Source organism: Pagrus pagrus (genome assembly GCF_965226575.1).
Source record: "Pagrus pagrus genome assembly, chromosome: 8".
NCBI lineage: Eukaryota > Metazoa > Chordata > Actinopteri > Spariformes > Sparidae > Pagrus > Pagrus pagrus.
In genome coordinates this window covers 21710736-21726593 of record NC_140192.1, presented here as the reverse complement: position 1 = coordinate 21726593, position 15858 = coordinate 21710736, and the positions used below count along the sequence as shown (strand labels likewise).

At 40.4% G+C, this 15858-nt stretch overlaps 2 protein-coding genes across 3 annotated transcripts; both read right to left on the bottom strand.

Moving 5' to 3' along the window:
- Nucleotides 1–11: 11 nt before the first annotated feature.
- On the bottom strand, nucleotides 12–4955 carry ankdd1b (ankyrin repeat and death domain containing 1B). 2 transcript variants are annotated; one of them, XM_084360812.1, is made up of 15 exons: nucleotides 4763–4955; nucleotides 3908–4008; nucleotides 3676–3774; nucleotides 3473–3571; nucleotides 3083–3187; nucleotides 2865–2966; nucleotides 2602–2700; nucleotides 2231–2329; nucleotides 1972–2070; nucleotides 1685–1783; nucleotides 1462–1560; nucleotides 1174–1269; nucleotides 592–793; nucleotides 232–363; nucleotides 12–99 (listed from the first exon to the last, which is right to left on the bottom strand). In XM_084360812.1, the coding sequence occupies exons 1-15, from the start codon at nucleotides 4932–4934 to the stop codon at nucleotides 44–46; spliced, it is 1659 nt and encodes a 552-aa protein (XP_084216938.1). In that variant the 5' UTR covers nucleotides 4935–4955; the 3' UTR covers nucleotides 12–43. The 2 variants fall into 2 exon arrangements, with proteins under 2 accessions (XP_084216938.1, XP_084216937.1); XM_084360811.1 differs by having other exon boundaries at nucleotides 38–363.
- Nucleotides 4956–5628: 673 nt separating this feature from the next.
- polk (polymerase (DNA directed) kappa) lies at nucleotides 5629–14320 on the bottom strand. Its single transcript, XM_084359750.1, has 15 exons — nucleotides 14219–14320; nucleotides 13946–14089; nucleotides 13509–13628; nucleotides 13204–13356; nucleotides 12609–12740; nucleotides 12323–12473; nucleotides 11941–12162; nucleotides 10345–10469; nucleotides 9972–10138; nucleotides 9857–9889; nucleotides 9631–9727; nucleotides 8712–8883; nucleotides 7511–8557; nucleotides 6462–6510; nucleotides 5629–6299 (listed from the first exon to the last, which is right to left on the bottom strand). Exons 2-15 carry the CDS (start codon nucleotides 14072–14074, stop codon nucleotides 6218–6220), a joined length of 2679 nt encoding a protein of 892 aa, XP_084215876.1. The 5' UTR covers nucleotides 14075–14089; nucleotides 14219–14320; the 3' UTR covers nucleotides 5629–6217.
- Nucleotides 14321–15858: the final 1538 nt, after the last annotated feature.

The following is a 15858-nucleotide window of genomic DNA, read 5'->3' as shown; positions in this document are numbered from 1 at the left end:
ACGTGGTGTTCATGTTGTCAGTCCATATGTTCAGTGTTCATTCTCATGAAATGCTGCAGCTCTTACTGCTGGCATTCTCTGCTTCCATCCGAATCTTATCTGTAAGACAAATTAATATTTTCCGTATCAAACTTTGGCACATATCCCCAGGCAGCACAGCTACATTTATATAGATTCCACAGTATATTTGCTTTAAAAAGGGGAGGGGGGGGGAATGATAACTTAATGTACCTGCAGCTTTCCTGTTCCCTGTGAGGATGAGGCCCTGGTAAAGTTCTTTAGCAGGGCTCCTCTGAGCCAACCCCTCCCCGTGGAGCCAGATCAGCAGCATCCTGTTCCCATGCTCTTTATAGCTGTGCTGACCTGTGGACAAACACGCACAGCACTGTAAACTCAAGAAAACAGTTCAACTAATAAAAATAACCTAAACATTGTTTCTGTCCATTGGAAGATAAAATGAAAAGTTATCCAAATATATTCTTTTCTTTTTCACATCTTCTGTTACATTTATATAAAATAAAATCTGTAACATTTACAACTACAAGAAGTTGCCAAATGCTCCAGAGTCCAAATCAGTGTGTGTTGTGGCACCTGTCCACTGCTCCTCAATGGCTGAAACTTGTTCCTTATTGAAGCCCCAGTGTTCTGCCAGTCTTTTCCAGTCTCCTGGTTTCAGGAGCTCGTACGCCAGTCGCCAGGCCATCGAACGGAGCTGCTTGGTCTCATAGCGGTGGTCGAGTTTAAACGTTAGTGGATACTCGTTGTGAACACTATCATTAAGCTCAGGGTTGGCCTGAAAGGGCAATTAAATCACGTCAGCAGATTGATAAAGGCCACAAGCTGCAGAGAGCAGAGGGGCATGGGAAGAGATTATTGGAATCACACCCACCCACATGATTAGCTATATGAATGATGGGGTTTTGAAAATCATGCAGGGAACGGAATCAGGCATAAACTTAATTAAACTGATGGTATTGGCTGACAAACATTTCTAGGTTGTGAATCATATTTTACTGTGGATGCTTTAATAGTATAAGAAGGGATTCAGCTAATCTAGAATGTGACGTTAAGAAATTAATCATTTGTGATTAATGTAATGATTGATTTCAGGGCATCAAGAATAGATTAGGGCACACATGAAAATAGTAAAAGTTATCTTTGTAAATCTCTCACCGTCCTCCAGGCATAGTATCTTTCAGCTTTGATGATCATGTCCACAATGATCGCCTCATCTGCTCTGGCTGCCACACCCAGAGCTGTCTTGCCCTGCTACTCCAAATTCAACAAAACAACTTTAATTAGAATTATACATGTATCATTAGATTTGTCTTACAGCTTCAATGTGTCACGATGCTGTAGTGGCTATGGCAGATTTTGGTCTGGAAACAGTGTGAAACAATTTAACTTAAAAGTCAACTACATTATGTAAGCTCTAGAAATTGTGTTTGTGTAAAATCTTACCCGATCACAGAGTCTCAGATCCAGCCCGGCTTTGAGAAGCATTTCCACGACATCTATTTTGCCGAGCTCTGCAGCAAGATGCACTGCAGTCTGGGACCTCTAACAGTTTGCGGCATAGGACAGGACGAATTAATGGAGTAAAAATATTCTCAATTTATTTATTTTGTTGTATATATATATGTTAGTTAATCTCATTTTACTGTGTTACTGAGGAGATTTTTACCTTATTGGTAACATTAATGTCGCAGCCAGCCTTCAGTAGAGAATGGATAACAGGGATGTGACTGCTCTTTACTGCCAGGTGGAGAGGAGCCTCTTGTTGCTGAGAGCAGAAATTTGCTGTTAGACAATGATGAGCCCAAAAAATTAACATTTGCTTTTAGATAAATCATGTTAAATTGTAATGTCCAGGCAGAGTGTCAGCAGCACAGATGATGTGTGTGTTGTCTGTGTTACCAAGGAACTTTACTTAAAGAGTGTACTACTGCCACCTACCTTGTGTTTGCTTACCTGATTCTTAAAGTCTGTGTGGGCTTTGTAGTCTAAGAGGAGTTCGACAAGAGACGTGTCTCCTTTTTCTGAAACGGGATGGAGAGCACTGCATTTGGCCTACAAGAGAGGCAGGAAAAGTGAGGTTTAGCTGGAGGTGTAATACCAGGTGCCTGAAGGTTTAAACACATTGAAATATTAAAGTAATGCGTTGTTAACAACAGGGCAACAGCAGGTCAGGGATTTCAATGTTAAAGTCATTATGGTCCCTCTATTGTACCGTTGTAAGGATGTTGGGGTCACAGCCAGCCTCCAGCAGGGCCAGGACACATCCTTCCTGACCTTTGTCTGCAGCCTGGTACAGAGCTGTCTCACCATCCTGTCACATCCAAAAAAATATAGTAGTGGTGCGAAATAACCATAACAGAAGCAGAAAATCTCTAAATCTTTGACCAGAAGAGCCAAGTAAATATTAAGTGTAATTTACCAGTCCTAGCTGAACTTCAGGCCAGAACACAGTTTGCCTTGTTATATAATGGAAACCAGTACATGTTCAATACATCTATAGTGGAGCCAACATCCAGCAGTGGATTAGCCACTGAGCACACACTGTCACAAACCATAGAGAGGATGTTTACACTGATTGTCTACCATATTGACTTCATCCCGAGTATCAAGGCTCTGCAGCAGCAGTTGGACGGCATCCAAGTGGTTGTTCCTGGCAGCTAAGTGCAGGGGCGTGTCCCCTCTCTGGCAGAAGGGAGGGAGGGGAACAACTCACATCAAAGAGTGTTTGACTTTGAGCCGTCTCACAGGTGTGACACACAAATGTGCACTCAGTCACATGTGAGCATAAATAGCTGTAGGTTTAAAGAGATGCAAACAGCCAAAAACATAAACAAGTCCACACACACCTTGTTAGGCTTCATTGTGGCCATTTCGTACGGTTCCATCAGCATATCTAACATTTCAACACACCCATGCTCTGCCGCCAGTGCAAATGGCCGGTTTCCTGACTGAAATAGAAAAATTGAGATACAAACAACCACATTGCTGCATGTACTTTAGTAGTCCCAAATGATTTTCCCAGAAATTATAGTTGAATCATGAAAAATTATAGTCAAGTAGATACCCGGTCATCTTTGTCTAGTTCTTTCATCTGTAGGTCATTAACAATGTACTCTACAATTTCTGTGTTGTTGTTGATAGCAGCACAGTGCAGGATGTTCAGTCCTTCCTGAGGAAGAAAAAATAAGTTATACTTTATAAAAAACCTTTTCTGTTTCATCTAGCAGTGCAAATAGGAAGAAAAGGGATATAAAGCAAGAAGAACAAAAGCAAAAACTACAAGCATAAAAATGTTTTGTTCAAAATCCAGGATAATGAAAAATGACTACACGTGCCTCAGGCAGTCATTAAGTAAATGTTTTGCACAAATAAAAAGACGAATGGCCCAAATTTGAGGGTATTCTTCTCTGTCAGTAACTGAGAAACAGTGGAACGAAACTTCCTGCATCTTTACCTCGTTCTCAACCTTCTGTTCAGCCCCAGCCTGCACTAATAACTTCAGGATCTCCAAACTGCCAAACCAGGCTGCCAAATGTATAGGTGCCACACCGTGCTGTCAGACACAGAACACAAAATGTAAAGTTGATATTCTTTAGAAATAATACATAAGCTGTATGTGGTTCAACTTTCAGATGCAGGCATTTCAAACCCTCTCACCTTGTCCTTTTGATCTACCTTCACCCTGCGCTGTAGAAGAAGCTGCACAGCATCCTTGTTTTTGCCAGCTACTGCATAATGAAGGGCCGTCCTATTATCCTGTGGCAAACAATCACAATATTATCTATTTTATAGATTGTTAATACCCAAACCAAGAAATCCCCTGCCTTTGTGTCTGTTTTTGTGATATACAATGCAGTATACTGAGAGGGCTTTCTCTATTTAAACCCACCACATTCTTTGCATTGGCGTTCAGCCCTCTTCCAAGCATCTTCATGGTCTCCACATCGTTTCTCTTGGCTGCTTCCATAAACTGCTTCTCTGTGTCAAGTACTGCACAGCAGACAGGAATGATTCAACCATTGATATTTACATATATACATTTTAATATATACTATTTATAACGGCATGTACTAGGCTTTTTACACAACCAGATAATGTGTCCATATCTGATTTAGGTTTCAGCCTTGCGCAAATAAAGTGTTTCTTGAAAAGAAGCAATCATGCTATAGGCGTACAGTCAGTACACCACAATGAATAGCTAATAATTAACTCCAACTTTTAACAGTATAAACTTGGGCTCGGCCCAGAACAAGAGGAACTGTAGACTCCCTTCCTCCACACATGTATTAAGGCACTCAAAAAAAACTCATGTTTTTTTTTTACAGAATTAATTACCACATTAAAGTCCTTAAAATGACTCATACTCCTTCTACCAAATTAAAAATTCCACAATATTTACAAATATTTTTAATTTCACAAGATGAACTGCTGTACACAAGATGCTTCCTATGTCGCTGTAAAGTCCATTCTCGGTGTATGTGCACTGGAGGCTTCAGGTTTCTATACCACACTTTGTGCCTGCTTATTAAAATTTGATTTTCAGTGAGCTCAGAGAAAATGTACACTTTCAGCAATGAGTGTGAAAACAGCCTTCTATTGTCTAACAATGTAAGTGCATCATTTCACACAGTAAAGCTCAAACATTTGCTCCATAATGTTCTTTTTTTTTTGCCATATAAAGCCACCCTCTACAGTATTTATTTATTCCACACATCTTATCATTTTCTTGTCCCCGAGTACTCACACATCTCTTTGTTGTCAAAGCTGTTGTCTGTGTCTTCCGAGTTCTTGTTCAATACGAAGTCAGCAAACCCCCTCACAGTCTCCTGTCTCATCCACTTTCGAGGGTCCAAATTCTCCTTTTTAGGACAATGCTTCTTAACCATCGCCCTCAAAGCCAAAGCTCTTCTCTCCATTAGGAAGCTCTTTAAAAGAACTTTGTGTAATCAAGGTGGGCTTGGTGGTATTTAAATACAAGCAAAACAAATATCTGAGGAAACATAACACACAGTCTCTTTTTCAGCCAGTGTCACATTCCCGTTCCTGTCGACAAATAGTGAACAGCATGCCTTGACATGGAAGTGTACTCCTGTTTTCCTAATAATCGAGGGCTGGCCCACGTTTACTTTACCAGCTCACACCCTTAAGGGACTGCTGATAGTACCAGAGAATATTTAACACATCACCTGTGTTATGAGACTAGTAGGTCAGTATGGCTGCCTTTCTGTCATACCTTGAGTAACACAAATATGCTCTTACTTTAAACTCTGTGAACACAGTCCAATGTGTACAAGAGCTTAACCTAAGACACTAACAGTCGTTGAACTTGTTTGTGCACTTAATTTTGACTAGGTACACATACCTTTTTTTAGCAATGTGTTACATTCACGTACAGGATGCAATGCGGTGTCATGCTCCTGGCTACTGCCCACTTTCATCTGAAGTGTTTTCTTAAACTTTAGGACTTAAACCAACAGCACTTCAGGTCTAAACTTACTGTAAACAAGTCTAATTCTGTGTTTCTTCAACAAGCCCACCCCGTTATTTGGTTAAAAGTCTGACTAATGGAGAATGGCTGGTAATAAATTATCAAAATGTCATCACCAGAAGTGAAATTTCAGTGGAATAGTAATTTATTTCAACTTCAATTTACATGATAGAATGATTCTCTTATCTTAATGATTTGACATTAAACATTGAGTATTATTATTGAAAATCACAAAAAATATATCTGTAAATTACTGAAAATATCTGAATAACTTAGTGAAGATAAATTCAAAACAACACTGGCACATGTAATAAATATCCCCATGATCCATTTAGCATACACATAAATAAAACAGGCTTTTCTTCAGTGAGTGACAGAAAATAAGCAATGAAACTGTCACTGACAGACAACAGGGTCATAAATATTTCCATTAATTTGCTGTAATTAAAACATACAGAATTTGTCCCTGTCATCTTTAATTCCTTGCCAAGTGTATGGCTTATAAAAAAATCAGCAATCTAATAGCAGCTTTCTTGAAGATTTTTTTTATATGGCTTAATGGCAGTGAGGACAGTTTGAGCCATGAAGTCCGTAGTGAGACTTAAACCAGCCCAGAAGAATAAAAGCAGGAGGGCAGAGATGTTTTCCATTTCCTGTAGAAAACTCTCTCAGTTCCTCCAGATGAGGATGGAGGTTTTGCGAGTATGACCATCACCTGAAGAACTTGTCGATGGTGTTGCGAGGGCCGAGGCCTTTAGCTTTTTTAGAAGGAGGTGAGGAAGGCGAGTCCCGTCTAAAAGTCATCAAAATCAACGCAAAGAAAAACATTAATTTTGTATAAATCAAAACATCTCATGTTGACGTAATTGTCAATTCCGAATACAGTACTTAAAAATTTGCAGAGACCACATGTCAACCTTTAGTGCAGCAACAATCTGTTATCAAGCGGTCTCACCTTTTGGTTTTGCCTTTGATTGCTTGCCCTGGCAGGAGACGGCCTCTGTCTGTGAACAGAAATAGACACTCATGAACATGGATAAGAAAAAAAAAACACCATCATTGAGAAAAAAGTGACATCCACTGAGAAGGAACACAATTGCAGCACCTCCTCAGGGTTATAAAGAGTGCAATTTCTGAGGCAGGCTTGTTTAAGAGGATACCAGGGTGCAGTTCATTGTAAGAAATAAATACGTGAGAAAGTGATTTAGCCATTTCCAAGACCAAAGCGAAGGAAGCCCCATGGGCTGAAATGAGATGTCTCTTCTCTGTAGGAATCGATACAAACTTCTCACACAATGTCACTGTCAGTAAATAACAAGGTCACAGGCCACCGACATCCTCCCAAATGGGCATTCCGTTTGTTAACTCCAAAGATGTCATACGAACACAGTTTATAGACGTTACTAACAGGATCGTATCTGACATCAGCAGAGATAGATACATTCTCAGACTACAGATCCATGAAGGAAACACTGACGGACCTGAAGACCCTGAGTACACAAGGAACAAAATGAATAATTAAAGCTTGTATTATCTATATTAGCATATATATGATGAAACAACAGAATTATCACTAGAAACTGCAGCTCAGGACCTCAGCAGAAAGCTGTCACAGTCTGTTCACCCTGCTGCCATCTGGCGAAGATACAGAGGTATCTCCTGCTGTACCACTGGACTATGGAGTAGCTTCTTTCAGGCTCTCTCAGGCTGTGAGACTCCTTAACTCATCCTCAACACTCCACCATAAAAAAAAAAGAAATTGTGTTCCTGTGTAGCTTCAAGGGGCTGCTACTTGCATTTTGCTGTGAAACACTGTGTTGTAGACTGACAAATAAATCAACCATGAACTATCGTGTTCACAACGTGTTTCCATTGCCAACAATTGGCCAAAAAGTAGTTAAACAGATGTTATGATAAAACCCGAAAACATGCACAGAATGGGGTTCCTGTTAGACGAGGAAGTGTTGAAAGTGTTGCACGACCTCATTGGATACACGTACTTACCTAAGGCCTTGATATTTATGACTGCAGGTGGATTCATGGGACATGAAGCCTGTCCTCCCAGCTCATGTAGGACCTCCTGGTTCAGGCAGAGGTCAACATGGCGGTTGAAGATAATGAGGTCATCATTGTCCTGGGTCAGTTGACATATTGGGCAGATGAGGACGGGGCCTTTTTTATTACATGACTGAGGCCGTTGCGAGGTCACAGTTTTGTTGTCACAGTTGATCAACAAAGCCATTTGCATAGACTTGTTTTCCAAGCTTTGTCGGTCTTCTTGAGGTTCAGCTCTGCTTGAATCCATCTTTTCACTGTTCTTTGCCTTCTCCTCTTCGACCTCACAATCCCCCCTCCGTCTGCCCACCACCCCACATTCTGTATGGTCATTCTCTAGGTCCAAATCTGACTCAGAATCTGACACTGTGATTTGGTTTGGTTTTCTAGAGGTATCACTGAGACACTGGTCTATATGTTTGTTGAAGACAGTCAAATCAGTCGTCTCCACCAGCCTGAAACACACTGGACAGGTGAAGCTCTCTGACGCTGTGCTACCAAAGCCTGATGTGGATGAATGGGCCTCTACTGGAGCAACAAAGTCATTTTCTGAGGCATCTGAGGCTGTACAGTTGCTCTCATGCACTTTTGTTGATGCCTCTAGACCCTTTTGAGTGCATGTAGGAGTAATCACAGAGGTGTTCTCCTCATGTTTTTCCTCTTGTGTGCTTGCATTCGCTACCTGGAGTTGCATTCTTTTGGCATGAGCCCTTTGAAAGAAAGACTGTTGCGGTTCTTCACCAGTCTTGCTCCCCTCCAAGCCCCTCTGCTTTTTCCAACCAGGAACCTCCTCTCTTTGGCACTTCTGTGCCAGGGGAAGAGAAGCAAGGGTCAAGGTCTGGAAGGAATGATTGGAGAGATGCTCTTTCTCCAGCTTTTGATGCATTCCTTGTGAAGTGCAGCTCGAGTCTGTCTTGTCTGCCTGAAGAAAGCCAATGATGCTCTTCTGCAGGGGCTTTTTATCATCCGAACTCACAAAGGCTGAGATTCTCACACCTACAAGCACAAAAACAAATCATCTGGAAATGCAAATCAAAATGAATGACAACTGTGTTATTATTTCCACATGTAGTGTGTCACAGATCATTTAGATTTATTTCAAGTTAGTTATATTAATCGGTATGCAAGTTAAATTGCTAGATCTAATTACCCATGAGCCTCAATCTGAGTGGCTGGGGGCTTTCATTGTCTCTTTCTGTTTTCAGGAGGTCCTTAGCAACAGCAAAGATCTCATCCACTGTAGCAACAGCATACGGCAGCGTCAACGCCCTGGTTTTCACCTCAAAGTTCACGTTCTTAAGCTTCAGTGTAACGGTTTTACCCTAAGGGAAAAAACAATATATAAAAATAGTTATGATCATGCCTATCCGCTGTCTAACAACCTCTTAATTATAAGCATAATCAATGATACTGAATGGATGGGCCACAAATAGGAGAAAGGTGGGAATCTGTGTAATCTGTCATATCAGTGATTGATTTGTCAGAGTGCATTTTGTGAGAAACACGCCACAAAGCGCTTTCATAGTAATGTGATCATCTCCCAGGGAGACATTTCCAAGGCTGATAGTAGCCCCTGCTGTCTCCTTAATGGCCCTCCATTTCCTACAGCTATCAAGGCCACATCGGGACTCAGGCAGGGGGGTGATGGTCGTGCCAAGCCACCCGGTCCTTTCTCTATCGATTTGCAAAGGAATGAACAGGTTGAGGTAATTGTATGAGATTTGATTTGGAGTCGGGGTGATTCTAGGAATAGAAGAATAAGATTTCGTTTTGTTTTTTAACCAGTACAACCATTTTTTGTCCATTTCTGTTCAAATAATCCCTGTGCTTGCTTTATATATCTTCACTTTGCTCATTCTGGGACACAGAGTGTACTAAGACAACATTCATCACAGCAATGTCCCAGCAGTTACAAAATGACAACTATACACATACAATATAACCTAATGCATGCTTGATGTAAACAGGACAGGCAGCCAAAGCTGTATTGAAGACAACCTGCTCTTTCCTAAGACATGCACAGAGGTACGTTCATGTTGAAAATAAATAAAGCAACCCTCCTTCACTACCTTTAGAGCTTCCTTCTTCAGGTCTTCTGCTAAGTCTTCACAGAGCTCCCTGCACAAAGACAACTGCTCCTCAGTTTTACTCAGTTCTCGAAATGTCCTGTAAAGATTAAGTGTCAGAAAAGAGGGAGACAAAGAGATGAGGCGGAGTGAGGAGGATGGACACTACAAAAAAACATTAATGCAACCATGTCTCCTATGTGTGTCTGTATGCCTCATTAAACCATACCTTTCAGTGCTCATGCTTTTTCTTTCTTCATGTCTGTATAAAAGCAAACACAGTATCATCACCCTCCTCTGAATTATCTGGTGTGTTGAGTTTTATAAAACAGACAGTGAAGTACCTTGGTATATATGTAGAGCCCAGACCCAGGGAAACCTGCATGAAATGATGCCAGGCTGTCTCGGAGAACAACAACGACAACAACGCCATCTGCTGGCTAAGATGAGAACAGCTGCTGATGCCCAGAGCGTTTAGCATCTTCTCACTCACCTTCCCTATGCCACAGATCTGGAAGGATACACAAACTTTTCAAATATTGACACAGATTTTCTTTCCCCCCTGTCTGCAACACATCATTAGTCACTTTACACCACATCTGTCATCCTTTAATAGTACAAAAACTCATGATTACATTCTTACATCTTTCCATAATTATTCACCAACTACACCAAGAGGCTCTGTTTATGTTTTATATTGAGTAATGTGTACTTTACTTTGCGAACTGGGAGATTCTGGACGAAGTCCATGACTGCCTCTTTAGTGGAGGGGAGTCTGTACTGGCCATTGGGCTTGTTCTTGTCACTGCACACCTTGGCAAGCATCATGTTTGGAGCAATTCCTAGGAGAGTGAATAGTGTAATTGAGTCATGTGTTTGTAAATGAACGACTGCTACATCACATAATATTGATTATAATTCTAATTCTCTCAGGAAAGACTTTTACGATTATTGCTTAGCAGTTTTGTTATTGTAAAAATGAAGTATAATAACAGTGGAGTGCCTGCCCCCTCCCCCTTTTAAGTTTTGCTTTTGTTAAGAAAGTAGGGAGGAGGGAGAGGGAGGAGAAAAAACTCTGGTGTGATGCCAAAACCTCTTGGGCGTCTAGCATTGATAAATTTTAGATTTTACTGCTGCTGTTGAGAGCAATTCAGCTCTGGTTTCATCTGGAAGGCCCCCACTATCCATCCATGGATAATAAAGGAGTCCTGCTCTTCTAGACCAGCCCTCCTGTCTGCGCAGTCAAATCAATGCAAAATATATGGAAACAATTCAGGTAATATTTTGGCTTCCAGATCCTATCTTTCCTTGCTCCAATAGCAGCAAATCCATTAACCACCCTTCTTTGATAGATGGAACATTTTCTTCCTGGCATGCTTGTGGAATAAAAGGAAAGATTTATATGCTGATTAACATATTCTCATCTTTCCAAAAACTCTCAGCAAATGTTATCTTCCCATTCATCATTTTTAGGTACCCAAAGGCTCAGACTATTGTCAGATATGCCTACTGTAGTTTGCCTAATTTACCAGCAGCCGCAAGTGTGAACCGCTTTTTGACCACACTCCCCACAAGGAAGGGCTTATTCTCTCTTTTACAGTCTCCTCCACTGACTAAATCCAATCTCTGCACACCTTTAAAATGCTTTGGAAGGATGATTTACATATTGAAGTTGAAGAGGATGTATGGGATGAGTGTTTGCAGCAGGTTCACTACTGTTCCATCTCTGCCAGGCACAGGCTGCTACAATGTAAACTTTATCACTGCTATAACTTAAGTAAAGTCAAACAACCACAAATGTATGAGGATTTTAATCCTGTTGCGATATAGATGTTATCAATCACCAGCTACTTATATCCATATGTTTTGGGCATTCACCTATATGCATAACTTTTGGTTGGAAAATATTTAATAAAATCTCACACATCATCCGCCTCTGTTAAATCTTCTGCAATCATTTACTTATTCGGAGTCACCCTCACGCCTGAAATATTAAATCATATGAACTTTACAGCTTTTGTAACTCTCTTGGCTAGATGCCAGATTCTTGCAAGTGGAATTCCCCCTGCTCCTCCTACCCATCACTCTCGGTTTAGAGAGACCCTCTACTGTGTTAATGTGGAAATAATTAGGTGTACACTGAGAAGAACATCCACTAGTTTTAAGATGACATGGGGACCATTTATTTCATATGCTGATACACTAACCTTAAGTTATTTATCTGGATTAACTTAAATTAAAAAGCCCTGTGTTTGATAGTAACAAGACACTGACAATAAGGACAGTGTTTTATCCACATGGTTTTTCCCTTACCTGCACTGGCAGTCAGCATGGTCTTCTGCTCAATGCGGAAACGCATCTCTCTCACAGCCTCCTCAGCAGACTTCCCAAACACCTCAAACCCACCACCAGCAGCACCAAAACCTTCAGAGTCTGACAAGCATGGAGAGGAGCTTGGGCTGTCCTCAAACAGGACTGGAGAGAGGTCTTTCATCTCTGGTACCGTCTCCTGGGGAAGCTCAATCTGCTCTTCACCTTTGCATAAAAGAGATCCACACAATAATCAGATTCTAGTTTAGGAAATGTTAAATGTTGTCTGTCATGACGATAGTACATGTGGCAAAAGGTCTGGTCACAAAAAAGCAACACATCACACCATATGATCATTTTACAAATCTGTATAATTAAGTCCTGCCTGTAGCGGTGCTGCTGGCTCGGAGGCGATGTGTACATAAGGTATCTGGCCAGCTCTGCCTCTGTTCCAGGTGATCTGTGAAATCCAGATAGGCTTCATCCAGGCTCAGTGGCTGGAAGTGAGGATCATACTCTGCAAAAATCTCCCGGATCTAACAATCGGATATAAATTCATGAGCACCTGTTAGTTTAAGCAAGAAGCAACAAAATGGCCGCATAGAATTTGTTTTAATGTGAGCTTCTGCGTGCATGTAATCATTGTTTGTGTGTTTGCCATCACCCCGTACCTCACAGCTCACAGCTCTGTATTTATCAAAATTGGTTGGAACAATAACTAAGTTGGGGCAGAGTTTCTTTGCAATGAAGCCAGGCATGGCGGCTCGGACTCCGTACTTCCTGGCATGGTAGTTTGATGTTGACTGAAAAAGATGGGGTGAGATATTAATTAAACAGTTTTACATTAAAAACACAGTTCATTTACAAATTATTATTTTGATTTTGATTATTTGGAATCAGGGTTGTATATGCATGTGAAGACTTATTGCTATAGTGTAATTTGAGAAACTGTAGTATTTCTGCATTATACAGTCAGAATCATGGTTAGGAGATTATGATGGTGTGCTACTGAATTAATTTAAAACTTTGTGATTAAAGGATTTATGGGCTCAGATGAGGTCCTCCTGTGTGACGAGTATCCTCATGCACATTTTTTCCTTTTACTATTTCCTCCCTGGCTGGCTTGTTTCAAAGTCTTATGTGGGCATACTCTACCCTGTCGGTCATATACAGAATCTGATGCACAGACACAACTATCACATGCATAATTATCTTATAGATTACTGTCATAATTCTGTCAATTTCTCAGATAACAGTTTAACCCACCAGCATGCTCATGGATCCTACAGCCATTGGTTTATCTTTCAGCTCAGGACAGTCTCTCATCTCCACAGCAGCGTAGAAAGCATCCATGTCCACATGCACGATCACACGACTTAGATCACGACTCCTCTCCAGCTCTGTGGCCATCCTCTCCACCTGTAGAGGGAGCATTTGATGAATAACACTGAAGTGGCATTTGAAAATGTAGATTTTGTCATTTAATAGCACATCATATTTATCTGCATATGCATGTTTAGTAACCTCTAAAAAGAAAGACCATAACAATTTAAGTCCATAACATGTTTTACCTGCGCCTGAGCTTTCTTCAAATGTTGCTCTGTGATCTGTGCCTTTTGTAGCATCATTTTCTCAATGCGCTGGTTCACCTGCTCCTCTCTCTTCAGCTCATTCTCATAAAACCTAGATCCCTGCAGGGAATTGACAAGGACAGTAAAGAGTAACAGATTCTGTAGCAGAGCTATAATAAAAAGCTACAATAGCACATCTATTTTTGGGACTGTATGTCATTACACTTGGGATACAGGGCTTTCACACATGGCTGGACACAGCCAGTAAAAGTAGACCTCACAATTCATGTCATCTTTGTCATTTCCAACACATCACTTATCTTTGTTAAGAGTCTTCAGACACAGGAGAGAGCAATTTGCAGATGACTAGTATGAATGAATGAAAGATTCTTTGTATTTCACATAAAACTAAGTCTATTTGAGTATATAGTATGTACCTTGGATGACTCCATGATGATCTTGTTGATCTTGTCCCTGTCAAGACCCTCCATACCAGCTTTGTTGTCATTAAGTGCCATTCTGGAGAGGAAGCCCTCTGCTTTAGTGGATGTAACCCCATTCTCCATCCTGAAGAGTGGACGCTTGAAAGGAAAACAGTCCTTTATTTACTGGTCCAATTCAATAACGAGCTCCACGCTGTTAGTAGTATCACATTAACTGTGTGCCTGTTATAGTTAGATCAGATAGCCAACGTTAATAAAGCAACTTACCTGAAAAGAAACAAGCACTCTGTGTCACAGTCGTTCAGCTGTCTAACGTACAAGTCCCTACATGTTTTGAAAACAGTGGCGACGACCGGTTTTGGCGGCACTTCCGCGTACCTGCGTCATCACCGGAAGGGGCGGGGCTTGTCTTATTTTCATTATCATTATTCAGCCCTACGTTTAGTATGATTGAATAGGTATGAGAGCACACTGCACCATTAAGATTAGCCTTAATGGGCCACCTTTTAGTCCTTTCAAATATTCCACATAATATAAACTTACATTCGATTAAACATTCAATAAAAATCAACATACTCTCCAAATAGTTTTAACTTGTGTGCAGTACCCAAAGTATGAACAAGGGACAAAAGCTATGGAGGTTTTGGTTGACATCAGCCAGTGCTGAGAAACTGTGCAGCTGTCCTACAGCGACCCCATGTGGTACCAAAGTGTCACAGCAGCTAATGTAATTGGCGTCACGTGCAGCTGCAAATGAGCCGAGAGAGTTTCCTTTTAGACTTTATGGCTTGAAATTAGTGGTATTTCACTCCACTGGTGGACCTCATGAACCTTAGACTGGGCGTTATCATTGTTCATTATGTAAACTGTGAAGAGTTGGTAAGTAACCTTTGGTATAGTTTGAAGCATAGGTGGAAGAAGTACTCAGAATTGTACTTAAGTAGCAATGCCACAGTGTATAAATATTCTGGTACAAGTCAAATTCATGCATTTAGTTTGTTTACTTAAGTAAATGTACAAAAGTAATAGCATTAAATTATATTTAAAGTACCAAAGGTAATGAACTCATTAAGCAGAATGGCCAATTTCTGAATAATGTATATTATATCATTGGATTATAACTATTGGTGCATAAATGTGTTCATCAATTTAATGCTAAAGCTGGTAAAGGTGATTTAACTTTATATAGTTTATCTGCTGGGTAGCTTGTGACTTTCCTCTCGTGGATCAATTTATCCTTAATATTACATCAAACTTTATTACCATTTATTATATTTTGTATTATTAAACTGAATCTCCAAGGTAACTGGTGACTAAATTTATCAAATTTAACTAGTGGAGAAAAAAGTTTGTGTGTGTTTCTGAATTGTAGTGCAGGATAAGTATAAAGTAGCAGAAAATGGATACTCAAGTACAAGTACCTCAACATTGTACAGTAATTGAGTGAATATACTTGGTTACTTTCCAGGTTTGAAGCATTCTACATAACAAAAGCAGACCAACTGATAAACTGTCTCAGAACCATAAAGGATGAAAAATGTGTCTCCTCCAAAACCACCTTTATTGCATTTTGGCCCTATTCCCTTTCTGCAAAATCCAGACTGCAGTCCATGGCAAAATTCAAGTAAAGTTAGCCAAAATAAAACTGTTATTTCCGAACAACCCTTGAATGCGTATGCAGTATCACGTTTGGTGTGATTTCAGATACAACACATCTTTAAGTAAGTACATTCAAAGGAGAAATCCATCGTCCATTAAAAAAATATCACCCCACTGTCATATTAACTGCGGTACGGATTCTGTTCCACTGTAGTAATTGATAAACGTAACGATTTTAATGTAAAAGCAACTATGTGTGACTTCCGGTGAGACTGTGGTTGTTGTATTTAACTTGACGCCTCTACAAC